Here is a 24,807-nt window from a genome sequence, read left to right as displayed (position 1 = left end):
ACTAATGAAAATTAGCCCAGTCCAGAACCAGTGATTATCTAACATCATTAGTTTGTTATTTACCATTACACGCACTACCCGTTAAGTTTTATAATGTACATTTTTATTCCAAAATAGCGCTAAACAAAAAATGATCAAATGTAAACCCAGTTAGTCTTAATTGGTTCCCATAGATGCATGGTGGTCTAACTTTAATTTTCTGTGGTAGTACATTAAGTGGGTAAAATCGGGGTTTAAAAATCATAAATTGTGCATTAGATTCATCAGCAGGATGGTATTGATATGATAGGAATGATCAGTGCAATAGTTGTGCCAATGCCAACTTGAGTGTCGAGAGCATAGGTAGCTAGGTGTATTTAGCGCAGGTAAGGCACGAGTTTGGCATTGAACCACTCCCTGGTGAACTGGAGGTGATCTCCTTCTGTACCCAGGAAATCCAGCTTTCCAGCTGCATCCATCTCTGCCAGTCCCAGACGATCCTGAAAATAAATTCCACGTATCAATATCACATTACAGTGAGTCGAATACATGAAAATAATCTACATGACAAAGTATGTGGACACTTGCTTGTCATACATCTCATTCCAAAGTTATGGGCATTAATATGGAGTTGGTCCCCACTTCTGGGAAGGCTTTCTGCTAGATGTTGGAACATTGCTGAAGGGGACTTCATTCGGTCACGAGCATTAGTGAGGTTGGGCGATTAGGCCAGGCCGGCAGTCGGTGTTCCAATTCATCCCAAAGGTGTTCGATGGGGTTGAGGTCAGGGCTCTGTGCAGGCCAGTCAAGTTCTTCCACACCAATCTCAAACCATTTCTGTATGGACCTCGCTTTCTGCATGGGGGCATTGTCATGCAGAAACAGGAGAGGTTCTTCCCCAAACTGTTGCCACAAAGTTGGAAGCACAGAATCGTCTAGAATGTCATTGCATGCTGTAGCATTACGATTTCCATTCACTGGAACTAAGGGGCCTAGCCCGAACTATGAAAAACGGCCCCAGACCAATATTCCTCCTCCACCAAACTTTACAGTTGGCACTATGCATTGGGGCAGGTAGTTTTCTTCTGGCATCTGCCAAACCCAGATTTGTCCATCGGAGTGCCAGATGGTGAAGCGTGATTCATCACTCCAGCGAATGCGTTTCCCCTGCTCTAGAGTTCAATGGCGGCGCGCTTTACACCACTCCAGCCAACACTTGGCATTGCGCATGGTGATCTTATGCTTGTGTGAGGCTGCTCAGCCATGGAAACCCATTTCATGAAGCTCTCGACAAACAGTTATTGTGCTGATGTTGCTTCCAGGGGCAGTTTGGAATTCTGTAGCGAGTATTGCAACCGAGGACAGACGATTGTTACACGGTACGTGCTTCAGCACTTGGTGGTCCTGTTCTGTAAACTTGTGTGGCCTACCACTTCGCGGCTGAACTGTGGTTGCTCCTAGACGTTTCCACTTCACAATAACAGCACTTACAGTTGACCGGGGCAGCTCTAGCAGGGCAGAAATTTGACGCCCTGACTTGGTAGAAAGGTGACATCCTATGACAGTGCCACGTTGAAAGTAACTGAGCTCTTTAGGAAGGCCATTCTACTGCCAGTGTTTGTCTATGGAGATTGCATGGCGGTGTGCTTGATTTTTTTTCTGTCAGCAAGGGTTGTGACTGAAATAGCCGAATCCATTAATTTGAAGGGCTGTCCACATACTTTTGTATATACTGTATAGTGTACATGTCTGTGTTTGAAGATGACAACATGATGGGGGTTTTACCTCTTTATAGAGAACACTCCTGAAGCGTCTCGGTCTCTTTTGCCTGACCCGTTTTCAGAAAACCAAACCACTATAACAAATAGATTGCATACAAAATACATATTGCCTATTAGCATCAGTAATTACAGTGTAGGAGGAGGACAGTACAGCAAGAGAGGTTGTCACAATGTGTCCAGTATTTACCTCAGTGTCAGCTGGATCCACAACACTGTCCTGCAAGAACTTGACCATCACAAACTTGTCCAGCAGCTGGAGGTTCTTCTTGTAAGTCTCGTTCACCACCTGTGAGGTGAAAAAGGCCGCAGATGAATTGAATGGAATTGGAATACAGCGATGGAGAGTTCTCAGGAGAATATTGAATATAAACAGCCCTGTATGGAGCCATCAAATAACAACGTCTGATTCTGAAAATATATACTAATACCATACTAGAGCCATACTAACCCGCTCCTGATTGATATCAGCCAGGAAGAGGCTGTGTTTTTTGTACAGGTCGTCGTTCAGTGGGTCGTGCCAGTACTGTGCCTGCACCAAGCTGATAAAGACAAGGATTCCAAATGACTCACTGGATAACAACCACACAATACGCAAAGCCTTTTCTCTTTGTACCTCGTCTCAAAACGTACAGTAACTATGTCATAACATACTGTTGATCTGGATATTGCTGATTCGTCTCAAACATAAGAATTGCACTCTGAATGAGTTGAAATATAGTCTACACTCACTGTTTTTGAGTTGTAAATAAATTCTACACTCACTGTTTTTGCACAATATCGGTATAGGCTCCTGAGTTGAGTTTCTTGCGAATCCAGTCACAGATATGGGAGCTCTCTCCAGGGCATTTAGGGAGACCATACACCCCTGTGAATGTGGAGAATGGGATCATTTCAAAACTGTCAGGAAGTGAATGAAAGACAATGAAAAGAGACAAGGCAAGGGATTATGTCACTGTTGCCATGGAGCCGTTACCTTGTTGTTGTCCCCCAACAGAGATCAGGGTCTTCATTGGAGGAGATGGACAGCGCTGCGCCACTGCCCTCCTGGGGGGGGAGAACTGAGAATTACAGCTTCTTGTCTCATGTATAAAGTACTTTTACCAGGGATGGGCAACTCTGCAGGCTTTTGTTCCAACTCAGCTCTAAGACACCTGATTGAACTACATTGGTTGAATAAGTGTGCAAGTGTTGGGCTGGAATTGGCACATACAGCAGCTCTAATTCATGTAAAAAATAAAAAATAAACGTTCAAAAAGCATTCTGAGAGGCTTTGTGAGTACGGACTCAGAGACACTACTTACAGGAACTGTCCTCCCTGGGAGAAGCCCATAGCATTGTAGCCATCCTTCAGTTTGGGATCCTGGGCCAGCTGGCTGCACACCATGGACACCTGCTCATTGACATCCATGAAGAAACCATTCTCTGTGTCCTGAGGGGTAGATATGAGGATGTTCATGTTGGGACAGTAAGAGTGTTGACAAACAGAAACACCACATCTCAAAAAAATAGGTCACGGGTGAGTGATTTTAGCCTGCAAGGGCTGGCATGGATGCAGGCTTTTGCTCCAGCCACACAGTAGGGAAAGGGGATACCTAGTCAGTTGCACAATTGAATGCATTCAACTGAAATGTGTCTTCTGGATTTAATCTCTGAATCAGAGATGGGGGGGTGCATTAATTGACATCAAATCTGCAGAACGGCAGATTCTTCCACCTTGATGGCTCGGGGATTCAAACCAGAAACCTTTCAATTACTGGCCCAACACTCTTAACCACTAAGCTACTTGCAGTAATACACCCAATTCTACTTATGAAATTCAATCAAAGCTTTCATTAGTAGAATCAGGCTTGGCTGGAGCAAAGGCAAAGCATTCACACCGGTCACCTGTCCACCACAGATTGGAAAGTACCTGAATGACAGTCTTGCCAATCATTAGTGACAGGACGTCAATTCCAGGGATGGTTTCCTCGACCATCTTCTTTATGGAGCCCATGCTGAGAGGGTTGCAACAGCTGTCTCCTATGTACACACCAAAACAAGAACCCAGATTCTCTATATGAAGAGCTTCATTCCAAAATGCTATTTTCAGAAATGTTGATAAGTTTGGTTTTGTTGTTTCAAGAAATTATGAAAGAGATTGGTGTGTTTTTTCACTATCTAATCATTGCACTGTGTTGTTCAATGACAGACAAATTGTGTTTTAGGCTAAATGTTACATATCCACCTCGCTCTCAGAAAAATAAGTAGTACTAGGATTTACACAGTAAAATGTAACAAATAACTCAAAACAAATTGATAAAGAACTGATACATTTGTGACATGTTTAAAAAATATATTTAGGTGTTATTCAATATAGTAATATGAGCCTGTATGTAAAACATTTACATTTGACATTTGAGTCATTTAGCAGATGCTCTTATCCAGAGCCACTTACAGTAAGTGCATTCATCTTAAAATAGCTAGGTGAGACAACCACATATCAGTCAAATTACAGGATACGAACAGTCCATTCCAGCTAAACAACACATATAAAGCATTTTGCAAAAAAATAAAATTAAATAAATTATGAATCCAAAAATCTGACAACTCAAAAGCAATCATTTCTGATGAAAAAACTGAATGTGAAAAATAGATTCATATAGAGTTTTGGGTGTAAAAAAAATATTCATATACACTAACTGCCATATCATGACTTATCTAAGGGTCACATGCAAATATAGGAAGTGGCCATCAGTTCCTTGTTTTGCTACTCTGCCAATCTTAGAAACCCCACTGCTGTATGTGAAACATGATGTTGTTGCATTATGCATCTCAAGTGCTTACCCATTCCGTGCCACAGAACCAATGGGAGGGTGGCATTGTCGGATCCATGTACTGGGTTTAGGGCAAGTAACAGTAATGGACCAGCCCCGAGGAGCAAGCTAAGAAGTGTGGTCATCTTGAACCTTGAAATCAATGTAACGAAGAGGACCAGGAAGTTAGTGAACGAACGATAAAACAGTGTGAGTGTGATGTTATTTGCTGGACATGTGTTCAAATATGTTATTTGAACAGCCTGGCCCTGCCACTTTGTTTTTTAAACTGGGTGATAGGGCTGGGGAAATGTATCTTCTCTCAGATGCATAGAGGTAGCAATGAATGCAAGGACTGACAGATTATGCCTTTAACGCTGCGATTCTTGTTTGGTAGGGGTTTTCCATGTTATGGCTGTGTGAGCTTCACAAGAACTGTGTGAGCTTCACAAGAACAAAACAACGCCAGAATGAACAACAACTACCCATTTTCCCAAAAGGTCTGACTGAGTCTATGACATCTTTGCATATCATGTGTAACTATGGGGCTGCAGGTAGCCTAGTGGTTAGAGCGTTGGGCCAATAACCGAAAGGTTGCTAGATCGAATCCCTGACAAGGTAAACTCTGTTGTTCTGCCCCTGAACAAGGCAGTTAACCCACTGTTCCTAGGCCGTCATTGTAAATAAGAATTTGCCAAGTTATATCTTTTTTAAACTAGCTACCTTACTTTCATAACAAACCAGCTGGCTAGGTCACTTTGCTTACATTAGACACCAGCATAACTTGACAGTTGGCCTTATCTACATTTCTGGCTGGTCGTGTTTCACAGATAAAAATGAAAACTACACAATAAACTGCTACTCACTGTTCAAGAATCACCACCACTGAGCGCAATAACTTGTCACATTGCAACCAGGAAGGAACTTGGGAAATAACCACCGATTTCCAACTCATACGGAGCAGCTTGTTGCGCAATGTGTAAACTAGCTGCGTGTAATCTTGTGCTGTAGACTTAAGTGCAAATTCATATATACAGTCATTGGTGCAAATTCATAATCGCGTCACCGAAGAAAAATACGTTTTTGGTCATGTGACTACCGGTTTCTCCGAATCGTAAACACGCATATAGATTTTGCACATTGATTTTTGAGTCTATCCATGTGTAATGGGAATTTCATGGTGAATTAAAAAGTAGAGCAGTCGTTGATCACAAAATAAATTTGGTTTAGTTACAAATTGCAACATGGAGAAACCTCCGGCACAGAAGCAGAGAAATTGTCTAACATGCCTCTTGGAGACAGGCCCTTTATATTCTAATCCGACAGTACCAAATGTTCTCTAAACATCATCCCGAGAGGCTTGTACGACGTCAAAACAAAAGACAGTGACTTTGCCAGCTGCTACAGAATCATACAGTAGTGTGCATAATGTCATCAATACAATAAGAATCAATGTGTCCTCAGTCCTTGTACCTTCAGGAGCTCGTGTCAATCACTATCAAACGATATGAGAAGACTCCATAACATTCAGTCACAAATCTAGTGACCATCAATTTATGAACAAATGTGTCACAAATAGAACATTGGTAATCATCATGATGAATTGCCTCTTTGAAGACATTCTAGTTTTCTGAATATTACAGGAAAGGGAAACCATAAATATGCTAAGCATTGTGTTAATCACTCAAACCTGAATAAAAAACTTTATTCACCTTCAATTTCACCTACACCATGTCAAGAGGTATTACATTACCTCATTCTATTCCACCCCCCCCCCCCCCTCATCAGCTGACCTGCTTAACATACATTCTCTGTTCCTCAGTGGTAACCTGGGAAGGTTTTGTTTGTCTGCACATATACTAGGTTCACATCTGCTTTTGCTCAGTCTGCACAAGTCACAGTTAGAGTGGAGGAGAGGCCAAGTCTACTACTTTATTTCATTTAGTGGAAAGACCTATCATCTGAGATCAGATGTATTGCGTACTACTTGTCTAGCACTAAAAGAAGTAGCTATGAAAAATCATTGAAATCATGCGTCTGTGACTGACTTTTACGTAGGCCATTACTCACAGTCTGGTATTTGTTTCCCCGTCTTGTTTTTTTCTGCAGGGTCAACGTGGGATAATCCACACCACCAGCTAGCGTAAAACTATTTGGAGCATCATCATCCCCATCATCATCATCTGAAGAAGAATAATGTATATATGATGCTCTCCAGTCCGACGATCTAGGTCTAGAACCTCAAAAACCGCAAGTGAATAACTATCTGGTCCATCCAATCCAAGTTGTGGTAATTGTTCAAACCTTTTTCTCTATCTAAACATTCCTCGATATAAAGAGCAAAGCATAATGTTATATACATGTCTATGTCGGATCTCTTTGACTTGTCAGATGTTTTGTCATTGTTGCACAATCTCCTACGGATTTCTTTAAAGTCAGTAAGTTGTTGTCGTCTGGCTATTGTAGCTAAGGAACTAAATATTTTTGTCTTGGCATGCTCGGCCAATCACATTGAACACCGTGAGGACCATTGACCTGCCTAGTCATGGTCTTTCTCATATCCAAATCAAATTTGATTGCTCACATACACATATTTAACAGATGTTATTGCGGGTGTAGCGAAATGCTTGTCCAGCCTGTATCTGTAGTCTTAACCCGTCTGTGTGTATGTGTGTGTGTGTGTGCGCACGTGCATGAGGCTGAATGTCTAGCAATTGCTCATGCTGACTCTTGCCGTTTCTCTATCTAGCAGATTTTCTTAGGACACTATGGTTAGGTGACCTCCGATCACCCTCACTTCATTCCCCTATCTGGCCGTCACCTGACTGGTGGTTGCAATGGCTTTGCAAAATGGATACTCCATCGACTCCTCCCCACTGGACGAGAGTGGAGATACTACACCCCTACTTAAAAAAGAAGTGGTGGATGTTGATGATTCAGGTGTCTTAACTTGTTTTGGTTGCTCTTTTGCGTAGTCAGCATGAATGTGCTAGTTGTGCTTCCTTATGTTACTTCATTATGTAATGATAACCTTCTGATAGTTGAATGAAGTCATATCAAGTGTTTTGTCAGTATGGGGCATTGATGTCAGTGGGGGACTAAGTGAACATTTGACCTACGTGGAAGTTCGGATTCGCCCCTACGATTTTGCTTATTACATCATAACTAACAGTGTGCTAGTGAAATATGTAATTTAAGTGTCATGTACTCCTTGTTAGCTAGAGTAGATTTACTACTAGCACTGTCTAAATAGTCATCTTCAAGTGTCATCTTCAGTCATCTTTAAGTGTTTTCAGACTGTGAGGTGTGATTGGGCACATGTTGTCGTCGTGTCTTACAGTACCTTCACAATGTTGCTCTGCACGCTGCAATCTGGCCATCATGATGTTCTTTGGATTCTCCGTCGTCTACGGTCTCCGTGTCAATCTAAGTGTTGCCATGGTCGCCATGGTCAATGGGACTAAAAGCCAACCATCTCTCAACAGCTCAGGTGGCCATGAGTGCCCAGTTTCCTCCCACAGCAATGGCAGCCAAACCCCAGACCAACCAGATGGGGTAAGTACCAGCTCTTCCAAAGTATCAACTAGACCTATAGTAGTATACTCTACATGCATATTATATCATATATTATAAACTGGGTGGTTCAAGACCTGAATGTTGATTGGCTGACAGCCGTGGTATATCAGACCGTATGCCAATGGTATGGCAAAACATTTATTGACATATCTGGTTACGTTGGTAACCAGTTTATAATAGCAATAAGGCACCTCGGAGGTTTGTGATGTATGGCCAATATACCACAGCTAAAGGCTGTGTCCAGGCACTCCTTGTTGTGTTGCGCATAAGAACAGCCCATAGCCGTAGTATATTGGCCATATACCACACCCCCCCTCAGGCCTTATTGCTTAATTATAGCACATATATTACAGTACATAAATAGGCTTCACACAAACATGATCCATGCATACTGGACATACTGCACAAGACACTCACAAACTCATACGTAACACTAATGCTCATTTACGTCTCTCTCTCTCTCTCTCTCTCTCTCTCTCTCTCTCTCAGATACCTCTGTATTTGTGGGATTCTCTGACTCAGGGCCTGCTGCTGGGGGCGTTCTTCTTTGGCTACCTGGTGACGCAGATCCCCGGGGGTTACCTGGCCGGACACTTTGGGGGGAGTATCTTCCTGGGGGGAGGGGTGCTGGGCACCGCAGCCCTCACCCTCCTCACCCCCCTGGCAGCGCAGCTAGGACCCTACTGGCTGTTTGGCTTACGGGCACTGGAAGGCTTTGGGGAGGTAAGAGGCTTCAGAGTAGGGGTCAATCTCATTCTGTCGTCAGAAATGAACTGGATTAGTATTTGATTGTATAAACAACCGTATTTATCGTATACATATAGCCATATGGTCATTATTTTCCGTAAAACACCAAGGTATATTGTTAATTTCAGTGTCATAAGAATGGTTCATTTAAATCAGTGTGTATCGCTCTGTGTTTGTATGTCCTCAGGGGGTGACGTTCCCGGCCATGATGGCCATGTGGGCTCGCTGGGCTCCCCCTCTAGAGAGGTCTCGGCTCATGACCCTTTCGGGGTCAGGGGCCAACTTTGGGGCCTTTGTAGCCCTGCCCCTCACTGGCTTCATCTGTCACAGTCTGGGCTGGCCAGCTGTCTTCTACATGTTTGGTGAGAGTTGGATAGCAATTACACCCCTCAAACCTATACATTCATTACACCCCTCAAACATAATACATTCATTACACCCCTCAAACATAATACATTCATTACACCCCTCAAACCTATACATTCATTACATCCCTCAAACATAATACATTCATTACACCCCTCAAACATAATACATTCATTACACCCCTCAAACATAATACATTCATTACACCCTCAAACCTATGCATTCATTACACACCTCAAACATAAACATTCATTACATCCCTCAAACATAATACATTCATTACACCCCTCAAACATAATACATTCATTACACCCCTCAAACATAAACATTCATTACACCCATAAACATCAAACACCTAAACATACATTCATTACACCCCTCAAACATAATACATTCATTACACCCCTCAAACATAATACATTCATTACACCCCTCAAACCTATACATTCATTACACCCCTCAAACATAAACATTCATTACATCCCTCAAACATAAGCATTCATTACACACCTCAAACATAAACATTCATTACATCCCTCAAACATAATTATTCATTACACCCCTCAAACATAATGCATTCATTACACCCCTCAAACATAATGCATTCATTACACCCCTCAAACATAAACATTCATTACACCCCTCAAACATAAACATTCATTACACCCCTCAAACATAAACATTCATTACACACCTCAAACATAAACATTCATTACACCCCTCAAACATAATACATTCATTACACACCTCAAACATAATGCATTCATTACACACCGCAAACATAAACATTCATTACACACCTCAAATATAAACATTCATTACACACCTCAAACATAATGCATTCATTATACACCTCAAACATAATGCATTCATTACACCCCTCAAACCTATACATTCATTACACCCCTCAAACATAATACATTCATTACACCCTCAAACATAAAACACTCAAACATACATTCATTACATCAAACCTATACATTCAAACATAAACATAATACATTCATTACACACCTCAAACATAATTCATTCATTACACACCCCCTCAAACATAAACATTCATTACACACCTCAAACATAAACATTCATTACACACCTCAAATATAAACATTCATTACACACCTCAAACATAAACATTCATTACACCCCTCAAACCTATACATTCATTACACCCCTCAAACATAATACATTCATTACACCCCTCAAACCTATACATTCATTACACCCCTCAAACATGATGCATTCATTACACACCTCAAACATAATGCATTCATTACACACCTCAAACATAAACATTCATTACACACCTCAAATATAAACATTCATTACACCCCAAACATAATCAACACATAAACATTCATTACATCACCTCAAACATAAGCATTCATTACACACCTCAAACATAAACATTCATTACATCCCTCAAACATAATTATTCATTACACCCCTTATAATGCATTCATTACACTCAAACATAATGCATTCATTACACCCCTCAAACATAAACATTCATTACACCCTCAAACATAAACATTCATTACACCCCTCAAACATAAACATTCATTACACACCTCAAACATAAACATTCATTACACACCTCAAACATAATGCATTCATTACACACCTCAAACATAAACATTCATTACACACCTCAAATATAAACATTCATTACACACCTCAAACATAAAACTTCATTACACACCTCAAACATAAACCTTCATTACACACCTCAAACATAAACATTCATTACACCCCTCAAACATATACATTCCCCCTACACACACCATATCTGCATGTCTCTGCATACCCACATTTTCAGCTCTTGTTTTGTTCTCCTGTGACGTTTTCACACACATAATACCTTCCAATTTTTTTTAATCATTCACAATTCTTCTCTGCACACTCTCTTGTTCAGCACAAACACTGTACCTGCACAACCTTTTGCTTTGTGAAGATGTCAACAGAATCAGGTCTTTCTCTCACTCCGTCCCTCTGTCTCTCTCTCTCTGTCCCTCTTTCTCTCATCACCAGGGGGTGCTGGTTGCATTTGGGCAGTGTTCTGGTTCATTCTGGTGTCGGACCAGCCTGGCACTCATCCACGAATCAACACAAGAGAAAAAGATTACATCATCAACTCCATAGGAAAAGGGGTAACAACAGTTTATCTGTGGTGTCCTTTATGGCCCTTTGTCATACATTTTGTAAACCGGTTCACAGTCAATCCACTTCCTCTCAACTCATTTCAATTTAATTCAAGGGCCTTTAATGGCATGGGAAACATGTTAACATTGCCAAAGCAAGTGAGGTAGATAATATTCAAAAGTGAAATACACTATAAAAATGAACAGTAAACATTACACTCACAGAAGTTCCAAAAGAATAAAGACATTACAGATGTCGCCTACGGCGGCCTTTCTCAATAGCAAGGCTATGCTCACTGAGTCTGTACATAGTCAAAGTTTCCCTTAAGTTTGGGTCAGTTGGGCCTCCCGGGTGGCACAGTGGTTAAGGGAGCTGTACTGCAGTGCCAGCTTTGTCACCAGAGACTCTGGGTTCGCGCCCAGGCTCTGTTGTAACCGGCCGCAACCGGGAGGTCCGTGGGGCAAAGCACAATTGGCCTAGCGTCGTCCGGGTTAGGGAGGGCTTGGCCGGTAGGGATATCGTTGTCTCATCGTGCACCAGCGACTCCTGTGGCAGGCCGGGCATGCAGTGCACGGTGTTTCCTCTGACACATTGGTGCGGCTGGCTTCCGGGTTGGATGTGTTAAGAAGCAGTACGGCTGGTTGTGTTGTGTATCGGAGGACGCATGGCTTTCAACCTTCGTCTCTCCCGAGCCCGTACAGGAGTTGTAGCGATGAGACAAGATAGTAGCTACTAACAATTGGATACCATGAAATTGGGGAGAAAAAAGGGGTAAAATTCAACAAACAAAAAAGTTTGGGTCAGTCACAGTGGTCAGGTATTCTGCCACTGTGTATCAAATCAAATGTATTTAACATCTTACATCAGCTGATATCTCAAAGTGCTGTACAGAAACCCAGCCTAAAACCCCAGGTGTAGAAGCACGGTGGCTAGGAAAAACTCCCTAGAAAGGCCAAAACCTAGGAAGAAACCTAGAGAGGAACCAGGCTGGTGGCCAGTCCAGAACAGAACAGAACATGGCCAAGATGTTCAAATTTTCATGGTCAAATAATAATTATCACAGTAGTTGTCAAGGGTGCAGCAAGTCAGCACCTCAGGAGTAAATGTCAGTTGGCTTTTCATAGCCGATCATTAAGAGTATCTCTACCGCCCCTGCTGTCTTTAGAGAGGTAGCACTTCTGGTGAACAGGTCAGGGTTCCATAGCCGCAGGCAGAACAGTTGAAACTGGAACAGCAGCACAGCCAGATGGACTGGGGACAGCAAAGAGACATCATGCCAGGTGGTCCTGAGGCATGGTCCAAGGGTTCAGGTCCTCCGAGAGAAAGAGAGAATTCTCTGTTTGGGCCAAATAGCATTCTAGTTTGCTCTGTTTTTTTGTTAATTCTTTCAAATGTGTCAAGTAATTAGCTTTTTGTTTTCTCATGATTTGGTTGAGTCTAATTGTGTTGATGTCCTGGGGCTCTGTGGGGTCTGTTTGTGTACAGAGCCTCAGAACCAGCTTGCTTAGGGGACTCTTCTCCAGGTTCATCTCTCTGTAGGTGATGGCTTTGTTATGGAAGTTTTGGGAATCATTTCCTTTTAGGTGGTTGTATAATTTAATGGTTATTTTTGATCATTAGCGGGTATCGGCCTTTACGTTGTACACTGAAGATATTTTTGCAGAATTCTGCATGCAGAGTCTCGATTTGGTGTTTGTCCCATTTTGTGAATTCTTGGTTGGTGAGCGGACCTCAGACCTCACAACCCTAAAGGGCATTGGGTTCTATAACTGATTAAAGTATTTTTAGCCAGCTTCTAATTGGTATAGACATTTTATGTTCCTTTTGATGGCATAGAATGCCCTTCTTACCTTGTCTCTCAGATTGTTAACAGCTTTGTGGAAGTTACCTGTGGCGTTGATGTTTAGGACAAGGAATGTATAGTTTTTTGTGCGCTCTAGGGCAATGGTGTCTAGATGGAATTTGTATTTGTGGTCCTGGTGCCTGGACCTTTTTTGGAACACCATTATTTTGGCCCAGGTCTGGCAGAATCTGTGCAGAATATCTAGGTGCTGCTGTAGGCCCTCCTTGGTTGGTGACAGAAGCACTAGATCATCAGCAAACAGTAGACATTTGACTTCAGATTCTAGTAGGGTGAGGCCGAGTGCTGCAGACTGTTCAAGTGCCCTCGCCAATTCGTTGATATATACAGTGCCTTGCGAAAGTATTCGGCCCCCTTGAACTTTGCGACCTTTTGCCACATTTCAGGCTTCAAACATAAAGATATAAAACTGTATTTTTTTGTGAAGAATCAACAACAAGTGGGACACAATCATGAAGTGGAACGACATTTATTGGATATTTCAAACTTTTTTAACAAATCAAAAACTGAAAAATTGGGCGTGCAAAATTATTCAGCCCCTTTACTTTCAGTGCAGCAAACTCTCTCCAGAAGTTCAGTGAGGATCTCTGAATGAACCAATGTTGACCTAAATGGCTAATGATGATAAATACAATCCACCTGTGTGTAATCAAGTCTCCGTATAAATGCACCTGCACTGTGATAGTCTCAGAGGTCCGTTAAAAGCGCAGAGAGCATCATGAAGAACAAGGAACACACCAGGCAGGTCCGAGATACTGTTGTGCAGAAGTTTAAAGCCGGATTTGGATACAAAAAGATTTCCCATGCTTTAAACATCCCAAGGAGCACTGTGCAAGCGATAATATTGAAATGGAAGGAGTATCAGACCACTGCAAATCTACCAAGACCTGGTCGTCCCTCTAAACTTTCAGCTCATACAAGGAGAAGACTGATCAGAGATGCAGCCAAGAGGCCCATGATCACTCTGGATGAACTGCAGAGATCTACAGCTGAGGTGGGAGACTCTGTCCATAGGACAATCAGTCGTATATTGCACAAATCTGGCCTTTATGGAAGAGTGGCAAGAAGAAAGCCATTACTTAAAGATATCCATAAAAAGTGTTGTTTAAAGTTTGCCACAAGCCACCTGGGAGACACACCAAACATGTGGAAGAAGGTGCTCTGGTCAGATGAAACCAAAATTGAACTTTTTGGCAACAATGCAAAACATTATGTTTGGCGTAAAAGCAACACAGCTTATCACCATGAACACACCATCCCCACTGTCAAACATGGTGGTGGCAGCATCATGGTTTGGGCCTGCTTTTCTTCAGCAGGGACAGGGAAGATGGTTAAAATTGATGGGAAGATGGATGGAGCCAAATACAGGACCATTCTGGAAGAAAACCTGATGGAGTCTGCAAAATACCTGAGACTGGGACGGAGATTTGTCTTCCAACAAGACAATGATCCAAAACATAAAGCAAAATCTACAATGGAATGATTCAAAAATAAACATATCCAGGTGTTAGAATGGCCAAGTCAAAGTCCAGACCTGAATCCAATCGAGAATCTGTGGAAAGAACTGAAAACTGCTGTTCACAAATGCTCTCCATCCAACCTCACTGAGCTTGAGCTGTTTTGCAAGGAGGAATGGGAAAACATTTCAGTCTCTCGATGTGCAAAACTGATAGAGACATACCCCAAGCGACTTACAGCTGTAATCGCAGCAAAAGGTGGCGCTACAAAGTATTAACTTAAGGGGGCTGAATAATTTTGCACGCCCAATTTTTCAGTTTTTGATTTGTTAAAAAAGTTTGAAATATCCAATAAATGTCGTTCCACTTCATGATTGTGTCCCACTTGTTGTTGATTCTTCACAAAAAAATACAGTTTTATATCTTTGTGTTTGAAGCCTGAAATGTGGCAAAAGGTCGCAAAGTTCAAGGGGGCCGAATACTTTCGCAAGGCACTGTATGTTGAAGAGGGTGGGGCTTAAGCTGCATCCCTGTCTCACCCCACGGCCCTGTGGGAAGAAATGTGTGTGATTTTTGCCTATTTGAACCGCACACTTGTTGTTTGTTTATATGGATTTTATAATCTCATATGTTTTTCCCCCAACACCACTTTCCATCAATTTGTATAGCAGAAATGCCAAATTGAGTCGAAGGCTTTTTTGAAATCAACAAAGCATGAGAAGACTTTGCCTTTGTTTCGGTTTATTTGTTTGTCAATTATGGTGTGGAGGGTGTATACATGGTCTGTCATATGATAATTTGGTAAAAAGCCAATTTGACATTTGCTCAGTACAATGTTTTCACTGAGGAAATGTACGAGTCTGCTGTTAATGATAAAGCAGAGCATTTTCTCAAGGTTGCTGTTGACGCATATCCCACAGTAGTTATTGGGGTCAAATTTGTCTCCACTTTTGTGGATTGGGGTGATAAGTCCTTGGTTCCAAATATTGGGGAAGATGCCAGAGCTAAGGATGATGTTAAAGAGTTTTAGTACAGCCAATTGGATTTTGTTGTCTGTATATTTGATCATTTCATTGAGGATACCATCAACACCACAGGCTTTTTGGGTTGGAGGGTTTTTATTTTATCCTGTAGTTCATTCAAGGTAATTGGAGAATCCAGTGTGTTCTGGTCTTTAATAGTTGATTCTAATATTTGTATTTGATCATGTATATGTTTTTACTGTTTGTTCTTTGTTATAGAGCCAAAAAGGATGGATTCTTTAATTACATTGAGCTGATTTCTGATGTGCTGTTCCTTCTTTATCCGTAGTGTATTTCTGTATTGTTTTAATGATTCCCCATAGTGAAGGCGTAGACTCAGGTTTTCTGGGTCTTTATGATTTTGGTTGAACAGGTTTCTCAATTTCTTTCTTAGGATTTTGCATTCTTCATCAAACCTTTTGTCATTGTTGTTAATTTTCTTTGGTTTTCTGCTTGACATTTTTAGATTTGATAGGGAAGCTGAGAGGCCAAATATACTGTTAAGATTTTCTACTGCCAGGTTTACACCTTCACTATTACAGTGGAACGTTTTGTCCAGGAAGTTGTCTAAAAGGGATTGAATTTGTTGTTGCCTAATTGATTTTTGGTAGGTTTTCACGCTACATTCCTTCCATCTATAGCATTTCTTATTATTACTCAGTTCCTTTGGCTTTGATGCCTCATGATTGACTATTGCTCTGTTCAAGTAGACTGTAATTTTGCTGTGATCCGATAGGTGTGTCAGTGGGCTGACTGTGAACGCTCTGAGAGACTCTGGGTTGAGGTCAGTGATAAAGTAGTCTACAGTACTACTGCCAAGAGATGAGCTATAGGTGTACCATAGGAGTCCCCTCGAAGCCTACCATTGACTATGTACATACCCAGCATGCGACAGAGCTGCAGGAGTTGTTGTTGGTTATGTTGTCATAGTTGTACCTAGGGGGGCATATGGGGGAGGGAATGCTGTCACCTCCAGGCAGGTGTTTGTCCCCCTGTGTGCTGAGGGTGTCAGGTTCTTGTCCGGTTCTGGCATTTATGTTGCCACAGACTAGTACATGTCCCTGGGCCTGGAAATGATAGATTTCCCCCTCCAGGATGGGGAAGCTGTCTTCATTAAAGTATGGGGATTCTAGTGGGGGGATAATACTGTAGGTAGCACACAGGAGGATATTTTTCACTGTTAAGATCATTACCTTTTGAATTTCTAGCCAAATGTAAAATGTTCCTGTTTTGACTAATTTAATGGAGTGAGTTAGGTCTGCTCTATCCCAAATTAGCATAACCCCTCTCTCTATCTTTCTCTCTTCTCTCTCTCTCTCTCTCTCTCTTGCTCTCTCTCTCTCTCTCTGGCTCCTAACCCAGGGTGGTGCCCATGGCTGGTCAGTGCCTTTGTTGCCCATGATGCTCTCTGTTCCCCTGTGGGCCATCATAGTGTCTCAGATGTGTGCCAACTGGGGTAACTGCATACTGCTCACATCACTACCCACCTACATGGACACGGTGCTTCACTTTGACCTCCGACAGGTGAGACCCAAAGAAATCATATATTAAGTCATACATCATTGATATCTATGGACATATGATTTCTATGGATGACGCCTTAAGAGGAGAGCGAGAGTGTGAGATGCTCAATTCCAGAGTGCTGTAAAGGCCAGATAGGTATAAGAAATATGGTAAGAGCGCCACCTGGTGGTATTAGGCTCTGTAGGCAGGTGGTAGGACTAGAGAATGACTAAGATATCACGGTGTACAGGGATAGAACAGGAGTCTCGAGACTTGAATCGTGTTGGGTTGTAACCTAGGCCTATACCGTTCTGCTGTAGCATTGCTGTAATAAAACATTGGTGAAAGTGATGCCATGTTATCGGGATATTTTATTCCTGCAATGCAGTTGCAATCCTTTCTGTTGTTGTTTTTGTTGTCGGTTAATATTGTCTATTTCTTTCTGACTGTCTATATAGAATGCCTTTCTCTCAGCTCTGCCCTATCTGGGTGGCTGGGCCTTCTCAGTGATATCAGGTGTAGTCGCAGACAGCCTCCTGGAGAAGGAGCTGTTGAGTGTAACAGCGGTCCGCAAGATCTTCACTATCACAGGCAAGGAGGGGACTTTTATTTTGAAAGGAACTGGTCTCGGTTACTTATGGACTTTACCAGATGTTTGATTGATTGACTGGTTAAACATGCAACAGTTCTTTCGGGATTCTTTGGATGCTATGTCATGCAGCGGATATTTTAGTCTGTAGTAATATGTTTTGTAACAAAATATGAACTAATAGAGTATTACATTCGAGTTATTTAGAAGACGCTCTTATCCAGACCGACTTGCAGTTAGAGTGTCATGTAAACTGTGTACATGTTAATTGTGTGGATGGCCATACCTATGTGTTTCTGTTAAATTCAGCGTTTAAACATTGACCATGTATATTGACCACACAGGAGGCTGCTGAGGGGAGAACGGCTCATAGTAATGGCCAGAACCGAACAAATGGAACGGCATCAAACAGCTGAAAACCATGTAGTATTTGAGCTCGTTCTACTAACTGCCATGAGCCTGTTCTCCCCATTTCAGTAGATATCAACCTCCTGTGATTGATGCATATTGTTGACCCCTCCTCCCCCAGGTCTGCTGCTGCCTGCAGCGTTCCTGGTTGCTGTGGGCTACTCCGGCTGCAGTGGTGTGTTGGCAGTGACCTTCCTCACCCTCTCTTCAACTGCAGGAGGCACCAGTGCAGCCGGGGTCTTCATCAATCAGATAGACATTGCTCCACGGTGGGTGTTTAATCGATTTGAGAGGTTGTCACTTCACTTTTTTCTCTTCACTTCTCTCCCTACTCATCAGTCTTTTCTGGCAAATGTTGGACCTTTACTGAACTTAGTCTCTCTTCCGCTCATTCTATCACACTCTACGTCACTGAAGACTGAAGAAGTCACTCACATACTCACTGCTTTTTCACTGCTTTTGGATGTTTGGATGTTTTTGAACCTCTATTTTTCTCTCTCTCTTCCTCAGGTATGCGGGGGTGCTTTTAGGAATCACCAACACTTTCGGGACTATCCCAGGTGTGGTCGCTCCAATCATCACGGGTTACCTCACCAAAGATGTAAGCTTTCTGGTGACATTTCCTTCATAATCAAATGCATTCATTCTGTACTACTTTTAGAAATAATTTAATATTTGTAATATATCTACTTAAATACTGTAAAAATTATTAGACCATGGCTGCATTGACACAGGCAGCACAATTCTGATAGTTTAAAAAAAATATTGGTATTTTGACCAAACAGATCAGCTCTGGAAAAGAGCTGATGTGAAAAGAGCTGATGTGATTGGCCAAAAGACCAATTAGTGGAAGAAACATCAGAATTGGGCTGCTTGACGCGAGGAGTATGCAATTGAGATCTTCTCAATGGCTAATTTCTAAAAGTTACTGCACTCTTGAAGACTGTTATACATACGACTATGACCCATGTCCCCCCCTCCCTCCTGGAACAGCAATCCCTGGCAGGATGGAGGAGTGTGTTCTGTCTGTCGGCCGGGATCAGCGCCGTAGGAGCTTTCATCTTCACCTTGTTTGGGTCCGGGGAGGTCCAGAAATGGGCCCTGGTAGAGGTGGATCAGGAGCAGGCAGAAACAAAGAGAGACAGGTCCATCCCTACATGACAGATAAGACCTAAAGCAGGGTTCCCCAACTGATGGCCCACGGTGGTTTTATTTTGCCCCCCATGTTTTCTGAGCAAAAAATGTATAAAACAATATTATTCTTTATTTTTTAAATTTTCATTGTTGGTCATAAAAATACCAGGAAATCAGCTCTGCGTCTATAATTTAGCCCAAACAACTACCTCTTTCCCTACTGTATTTTATTTATTTATTTATTTTGCTCCTTTGCACCCCGTTATTTTTATTTCTACTTTGCACATTCTTCCATTGCAAATCTACCATTCCAGTGTTTTACTTGCTATATTGTATTTACTTTGCCACCATGGCCTTTTTTTGCCTTTACCTCCCTTATCTCACCTCATTTGCTCACATCGTATATAGACTTGTTTATACTGTATTATTGACTGTATGTTTGTTTTACTCCATGTGTAACTCTGTGTCGTTGTATGTGTCGAACTGCTTTGCTTTCTCTTGGCCAGGTCGCAATTGTAAATGAGAACTTGTTCTCAACTTGCCTACCTGGTTAAATAAAGGTGAAATAAATAAATAAAAATTAAATAAAATTTTAATTTGGGAATTCTGTTCCCAAGTATTTCTGCACATAATAGAGAGGCAAGTGATCATATACAAATGTAAGCTTTGTTGGAAATGATTATGTTTAAGTCTGTTTGGGCTTCTTGCGGTCAATTTGCAGTCGACAAATGATTTAAAATTATGTTCCGGCCCCCTGACCATCCGCTCAATAAAAAAAAATGTCCCTACGCTGAATCTAGTTGATGATCCCTGTAGGATCAGGGATCCCTGTAGGATCAACTGACCTCAGGTTAACTCACCATCAGGTGGTTTTAAAAAGGATGGGCCAGTGCATTCTCTTAGTACTGTGTTGGGAATGGGACCCTTTATCAAATGCGGTATTCATGAGAGGATAAGGGACTTTTTTAAAGGGCCTTTTTATTTTACAAATGCCTTTCTTTAGTATTGTTTACAACCATCTGTTTCTGACCATGTTTGTATTTACAGTTGAAGTCGGAGGTTTACATACACATTAGCCAAATGCATTTAAACTCAGTTTTTCACAATTCCTGACATTTAATCCAAGTAAAAATTCCCTGTCTTAGGTCAGTTAGGATCACCACTTTATTTTAAGAATGTGAAATGTCAGAATAATAGTAGAGAGAATGATTTATTTCAGCTGTATTTATTTTTTAAAGTTGACATACACTCAATTAGTATTTGGTAGCATTGCCTTTAAATTGTTTAACTTGGTTCAAATGTTTCAAGTAACCTTCCACTGTCATGTTCTGACCTTAATTATTTTATTGTCTTTGTTGTAGTATGGTCAGGGCGTGAGTTGGGTGGGTTGTCTATGTTCGTTTTTCTATGATGTGGGATTGCTGTGTTCAGCTTGGTATGGTTCTCAATCATAGGCAGGTGTCAATCGTTGTCCCTGATTGAGAATCATACTTAGGGAGCCTGGTTTCACTTTTGAGTTGTGGGTGTTTATTTTCCGTGTTAGTGCCACATGGGACTGTTTCATTTTGTGTAGTGTTCAGTTGTTCCATTAAAAATATGACGAACACTTACCGTGCTGCGTTTTGGTCCTCTTTCCAACGACGACCATTACATCCACAAGCTTCCCACAATAAGTTGGGTGAATTTTGGCCCATTCCTCCTGACGAATCCAGGGAAACTGAGTCAGGTTTGTAGGCCTCCTTGCTCGCACACGCTTTTTCAGTTCTGCCCACAAATTTTCTATAGGATTGAGGTCAGGGCTTTGTGATGGCCACTCCAATACCTTGACTTTGTTGTCCTTAAGCCATTTTGCCACACCTTTGGAAGTATGTTTGGGGTCATTGTCCATTTGGAAGACCCATTTGCGACCAAGCTTTAACTTCCTGACTGATGTCTTGAAATGTTGCTTCAATATATCCACCTATTTTCCTAACTCATGATGCCATCTATTTTGTGAAGTGCACCAGTCCCTCCTGCAGCAAAGCACCCCCACAACATGACAACAAGTACCATCTTTGTCCCCATGTGCAATTGCAAACTGCAGTCTGGCTTTTTATATAGTGGCTTCTTCCTTGCTGAGCGTCCTTTAGGTTATGTCGATATAGGACTTGTTTTACTGTGGCTATAGATGCTTTTGTACCTGTTTCCTCCAACATCTTCGCAAGGTCCTTTGCTGTTGTTCTGGGATTGATTTGCACTTTTCACACCAAAGTACGTTCATCTCTAGGAGACAGAACGCGTCTCCTGTCTGAGCGGTATGACGGCTGCCTGGTCCCATGGTGTTTATACTTGCGTACTATTGTTTGTACAGATGAACGTGGTACCTTCAGGCGTTTGGAAATTGCTCCTAAGGATGAACCTGACTTGTGGATGTCTACAATTGTTTTCTGAAGTCTTGACAGATTTATTTTGATTTTCCCATGATGTCAATCAAAGAGGCACTGTGTTTGAAGGTAGGCCTTGAAATACATCCACAGGTACACCTCCAATTGACTCAAATGATATAAATTAGCCTATCAGTAGCTTCTAAAGCCATGATATAATTTTCTGGAATTTTCCATGCTGTTTAAAGGCACAGTCAACTTAGTGTATGTAAACTTCTGACCCACTGGAATTGTGATACAGTGAATTATAAGTGAAACAATCTGTCTGTAAACAATTGTTGGAAACATTACTTGTGTCATGCACACAGTAGATGTCCTCATCGACTTGCCAAAACTATAGTTTGTTAAGAAGAAAGTTGTGGAGTGGTTGAAACACTTAAGTTGGAGTCATTAAAACTTGTTTATGTAAACTTCCGACTTCAACTGTATATACAGGATTCATTGGTATGCCTTTTATACTCAAATCAAATAGCTTTACATTTGAGTTTGAGTTCATTTTTATCTTTGCAGGGACAGTGTACATTAATCAACGTCTCAGTTAGTGTCGGTTTTAGCCAGCCGACACATTTATTTATTGCAGTCCCTGGGCAGGTTATGAAAAACAATTCCAATAACAATACAGACAAACAATTAGCAGTGAGCACGTGCAGAGCAACATCAAACAAGCAGCTTGCAGACAGAGCAACAGCACAAAAAGCAACACAACAAAATCCATCAAATCAACTAAGTGTTTCCATACCTCACAAGAAACAGGCAACAGATAACATGGAAGGTGGCAGTACACAGCTAGGGATTGTTTTTACAAGTTTGATTGGCCTTTAGCCATGTATTCATGTGTTTTGTAAAGGTGTGATAAGTGGTTTCAATTGTGTGTCTGATGGAAGTGTGCTCCAGACATGGGAAGCTCTCACAGAGAAAGCAGATTGACTAAATGTGCTTTTCCTTAAGGGAACTATACAGTCACCTCTCATAGCAGACCTTGTGGATCTGTGGCAGAGGGTTTGGGTTTTCTGTTTGACAAGAGTACTAAGTGGGGCGGGGTGGGCTCCACACCCACCCCGTCCGGCCATCTAGATGTGTGAAGGTTAGTGTATAAGCTAATGATCCATCATGTATGACTTTCCTAGGATTGTGTAAACTTAAATGTTGTATTACCATATCATTGTTGTATGTTCTCTATAGTTATGTACTTTAAAATGTATCAATTGACCAATTCGGCACATTTGGGCAGACCTGATACAAAATATTGTCCAGTATTGCAATGTTTCACTGGATCAATCTGAAACTTTGCACAAACACTGCTGTCGTCTAGTGGCCAAACTCTAAACTGTGCCTAAACTGCAATATTATATTATTGTAATGCTCCGGGTGTCGTGGGTGTGGAGTCAAACGCAGGAGACAGAGCGTACAATGATGTGCTCTTTAATTGCACTAACGCACCACAGGGTGCTAACAATAATCACGGCCCCAAAACACAGGGAATGACAAAATGACGACTGAGAAATGCACGATCAGGAACTAACACGTTCCTCTGATACAGAGCCGAAGGTTACAAAGAATAATCCCGCACAACAACCAGGCGGGCCGGCTGTCTAATAAAGACAAACATCACAATCATCACACACAGGTGCTACCAATAAACATACAAGGAGGGGGAGGAAAGACAATCAGTGGCAGCTAGTAGGCCGGTGACGACGACCGCCGAGCGCCACCCGACCGGGAAGGGAAACCACCCTCAGTCAGACTCGTGACAGTGAGGCGGCGCAGGTTCCGCCCGTAATGCCCGTAACGCCCGAGTCCACCTCCAATACCACTGGTGCTACAAGCTTTGAGGCGGGAAGGATGGGAGTAGGTTCGGTGGACCTATCCTCCGTGTCGTAAAGGCGGGACAGTGCGTCAGCCTTTACGTTCTGGGAGCCCGGTCTATAAGACAAAGTAAACCGGAACCGGGTGAAGAATATGGCCCACCTTGCCTGACGTGGGTTAAGTCTCCTAGCTGCCCAAATATACTCCAGATTCTGGTGGTCAGTCCAGATGAGAAAGGGGTGCTTAGCCCCCTAAAGCCAGTGTTTCCACACCTTCAGAGCTCTAACCACCGCTAGCAACTCCCGGTCCCCCACATCATAGTTACGCTCCGCTGGGCTGAGCTTCCTTGAGAAGAAAGCGCAGGGGCGGAGTTTTGGTGGCGTACCCGAGCACTGTGATAGCACGGCACCCACCTCCACTATGAATGCTAGAGAGGGGTCCGGATGTGCCAACACGGGTGCATCAGTGAACAACGCCTTCAACTTGTTGAATGCTCCGTCCGCCTCTGCTGACCACTGCAACCGCACCGGGCCCCCCTTCAGCAGTGAGGTAATGGGAGCCGCTATCTGGCCAAAATCCCGGATAAACCTCCGGTAGTAGTTGGCAAAACCCAAAAACCGCTGCACCTCCTTTACCGTGGTTGGAGTCGGCCAATTACACACGGCCCTAATGGCATGACGAGGTACTCATAGTGGCCTGATGTGGTACTAAATGCGGTTTTCCACTCGTCTCCCTTCCGAATACGCACCAGACTATATGCGCTCCTGAGATCCAGTTTTGTGAAGAACTGCGCTTCGTGGAATGATTCCACTGCCGTAGCGATGAGAGGTAGAGGGTAACTATACCCCACTGTGATGGCGTTTAGACCTCTATAATCAATACACGGACGCAAGCCTCCCTCCTTTTTCCTCACAAAAAAGAAACTCGAGGAGACGGGTGAGATGGAGGGCCGAATGTACCCCTGTCCCAGCGACTCCGTGACATATGTCTTCATCGCCAACGTCTCCTCCTGGGACAACGGGTACACGTGACTCTTGGGAAGCGCAGCGTTTACCTGAAGATCTATCGTACAATCCCTTCCCGGTCGATAAGGTGGTAATTTAGTCGCTTTCACTTTACTGAAAGCGATTGCCAAATCGGCATACTCGGGGGGAATGCACACGGTGGAACCCTGGTCTGGCAAACAATGTCAAGGAACAGATTTAGAAATATCATGCAATA

At 42.4% G+C, this 24,807-nt stretch overlaps 1 protein-coding gene and 1 pseudogene across 4 annotated transcripts; one reads left to right on the top strand and one right to left on the bottom strand.

Moving 5' to 3' along the window:
- Positions 1-81: 81 nt before the first annotated feature.
- On the bottom strand, positions 82-5,562 carry LOC135550043 (palmitoyl-protein thioesterase 1-like; annotated as a pseudogene).
- LOC135550041 (sialin-like) lies at positions 4,671-20,172 on the top strand. Of its 4 annotated transcripts, XM_064980484.1 has the most exons (13): positions 4,671-4,760; positions 4,950-5,052; positions 6,662-6,842; positions 7,302-7,492; positions 7,893-8,107; positions 8,618-8,851; positions 9,063-9,237; positions 11,273-11,391; positions 17,086-17,247; positions 17,685-17,817; positions 18,345-18,492; positions 18,734-18,824; positions 19,217-20,172. In XM_064980484.1, exons 4-13 carry the CDS (start codon positions 7,390-7,392, stop codon positions 19,382-19,384), a joined length of 1,548 nt encoding a protein of 515 aa, XP_064836556.1. In that variant the 5' UTR covers positions 4,671-4,760; positions 4,950-5,052; positions 6,662-6,842; positions 7,302-7,389; the 3' UTR covers positions 19,385-20,172. The 4 variants fall into 4 exon arrangements, with proteins under 4 accessions (XP_064836556.1, XP_064836555.1, XP_064836554.1 ...); XM_064980483.1 differs by lacking the exon at positions 4,950-5,052 and having other exon boundaries at positions 4,673-4,762; positions 7,305-7,492; XM_064980482.1 differs by lacking the exon at positions 4,950-5,052 and having other exon boundaries at positions 4,673-4,762.
- Positions 20,173-24,807: the final 4,635 nt, after the last annotated feature.

The sequence above is a fragment of the Oncorhynchus masou genome, chromosome 12 (genome assembly GCF_036934945.1).
Source record: "Oncorhynchus masou masou isolate Uvic2021 chromosome 12, UVic_Omas_1.1, whole genome shotgun sequence".
NCBI lineage: Eukaryota > Metazoa > Chordata > Actinopteri > Salmoniformes > Salmonidae > Oncorhynchus > Oncorhynchus masou.
The sequence above is the reverse complement of the archived record's forward strand: the minus strand, read 5'-3'. Positions and strand labels throughout refer to the sequence as shown.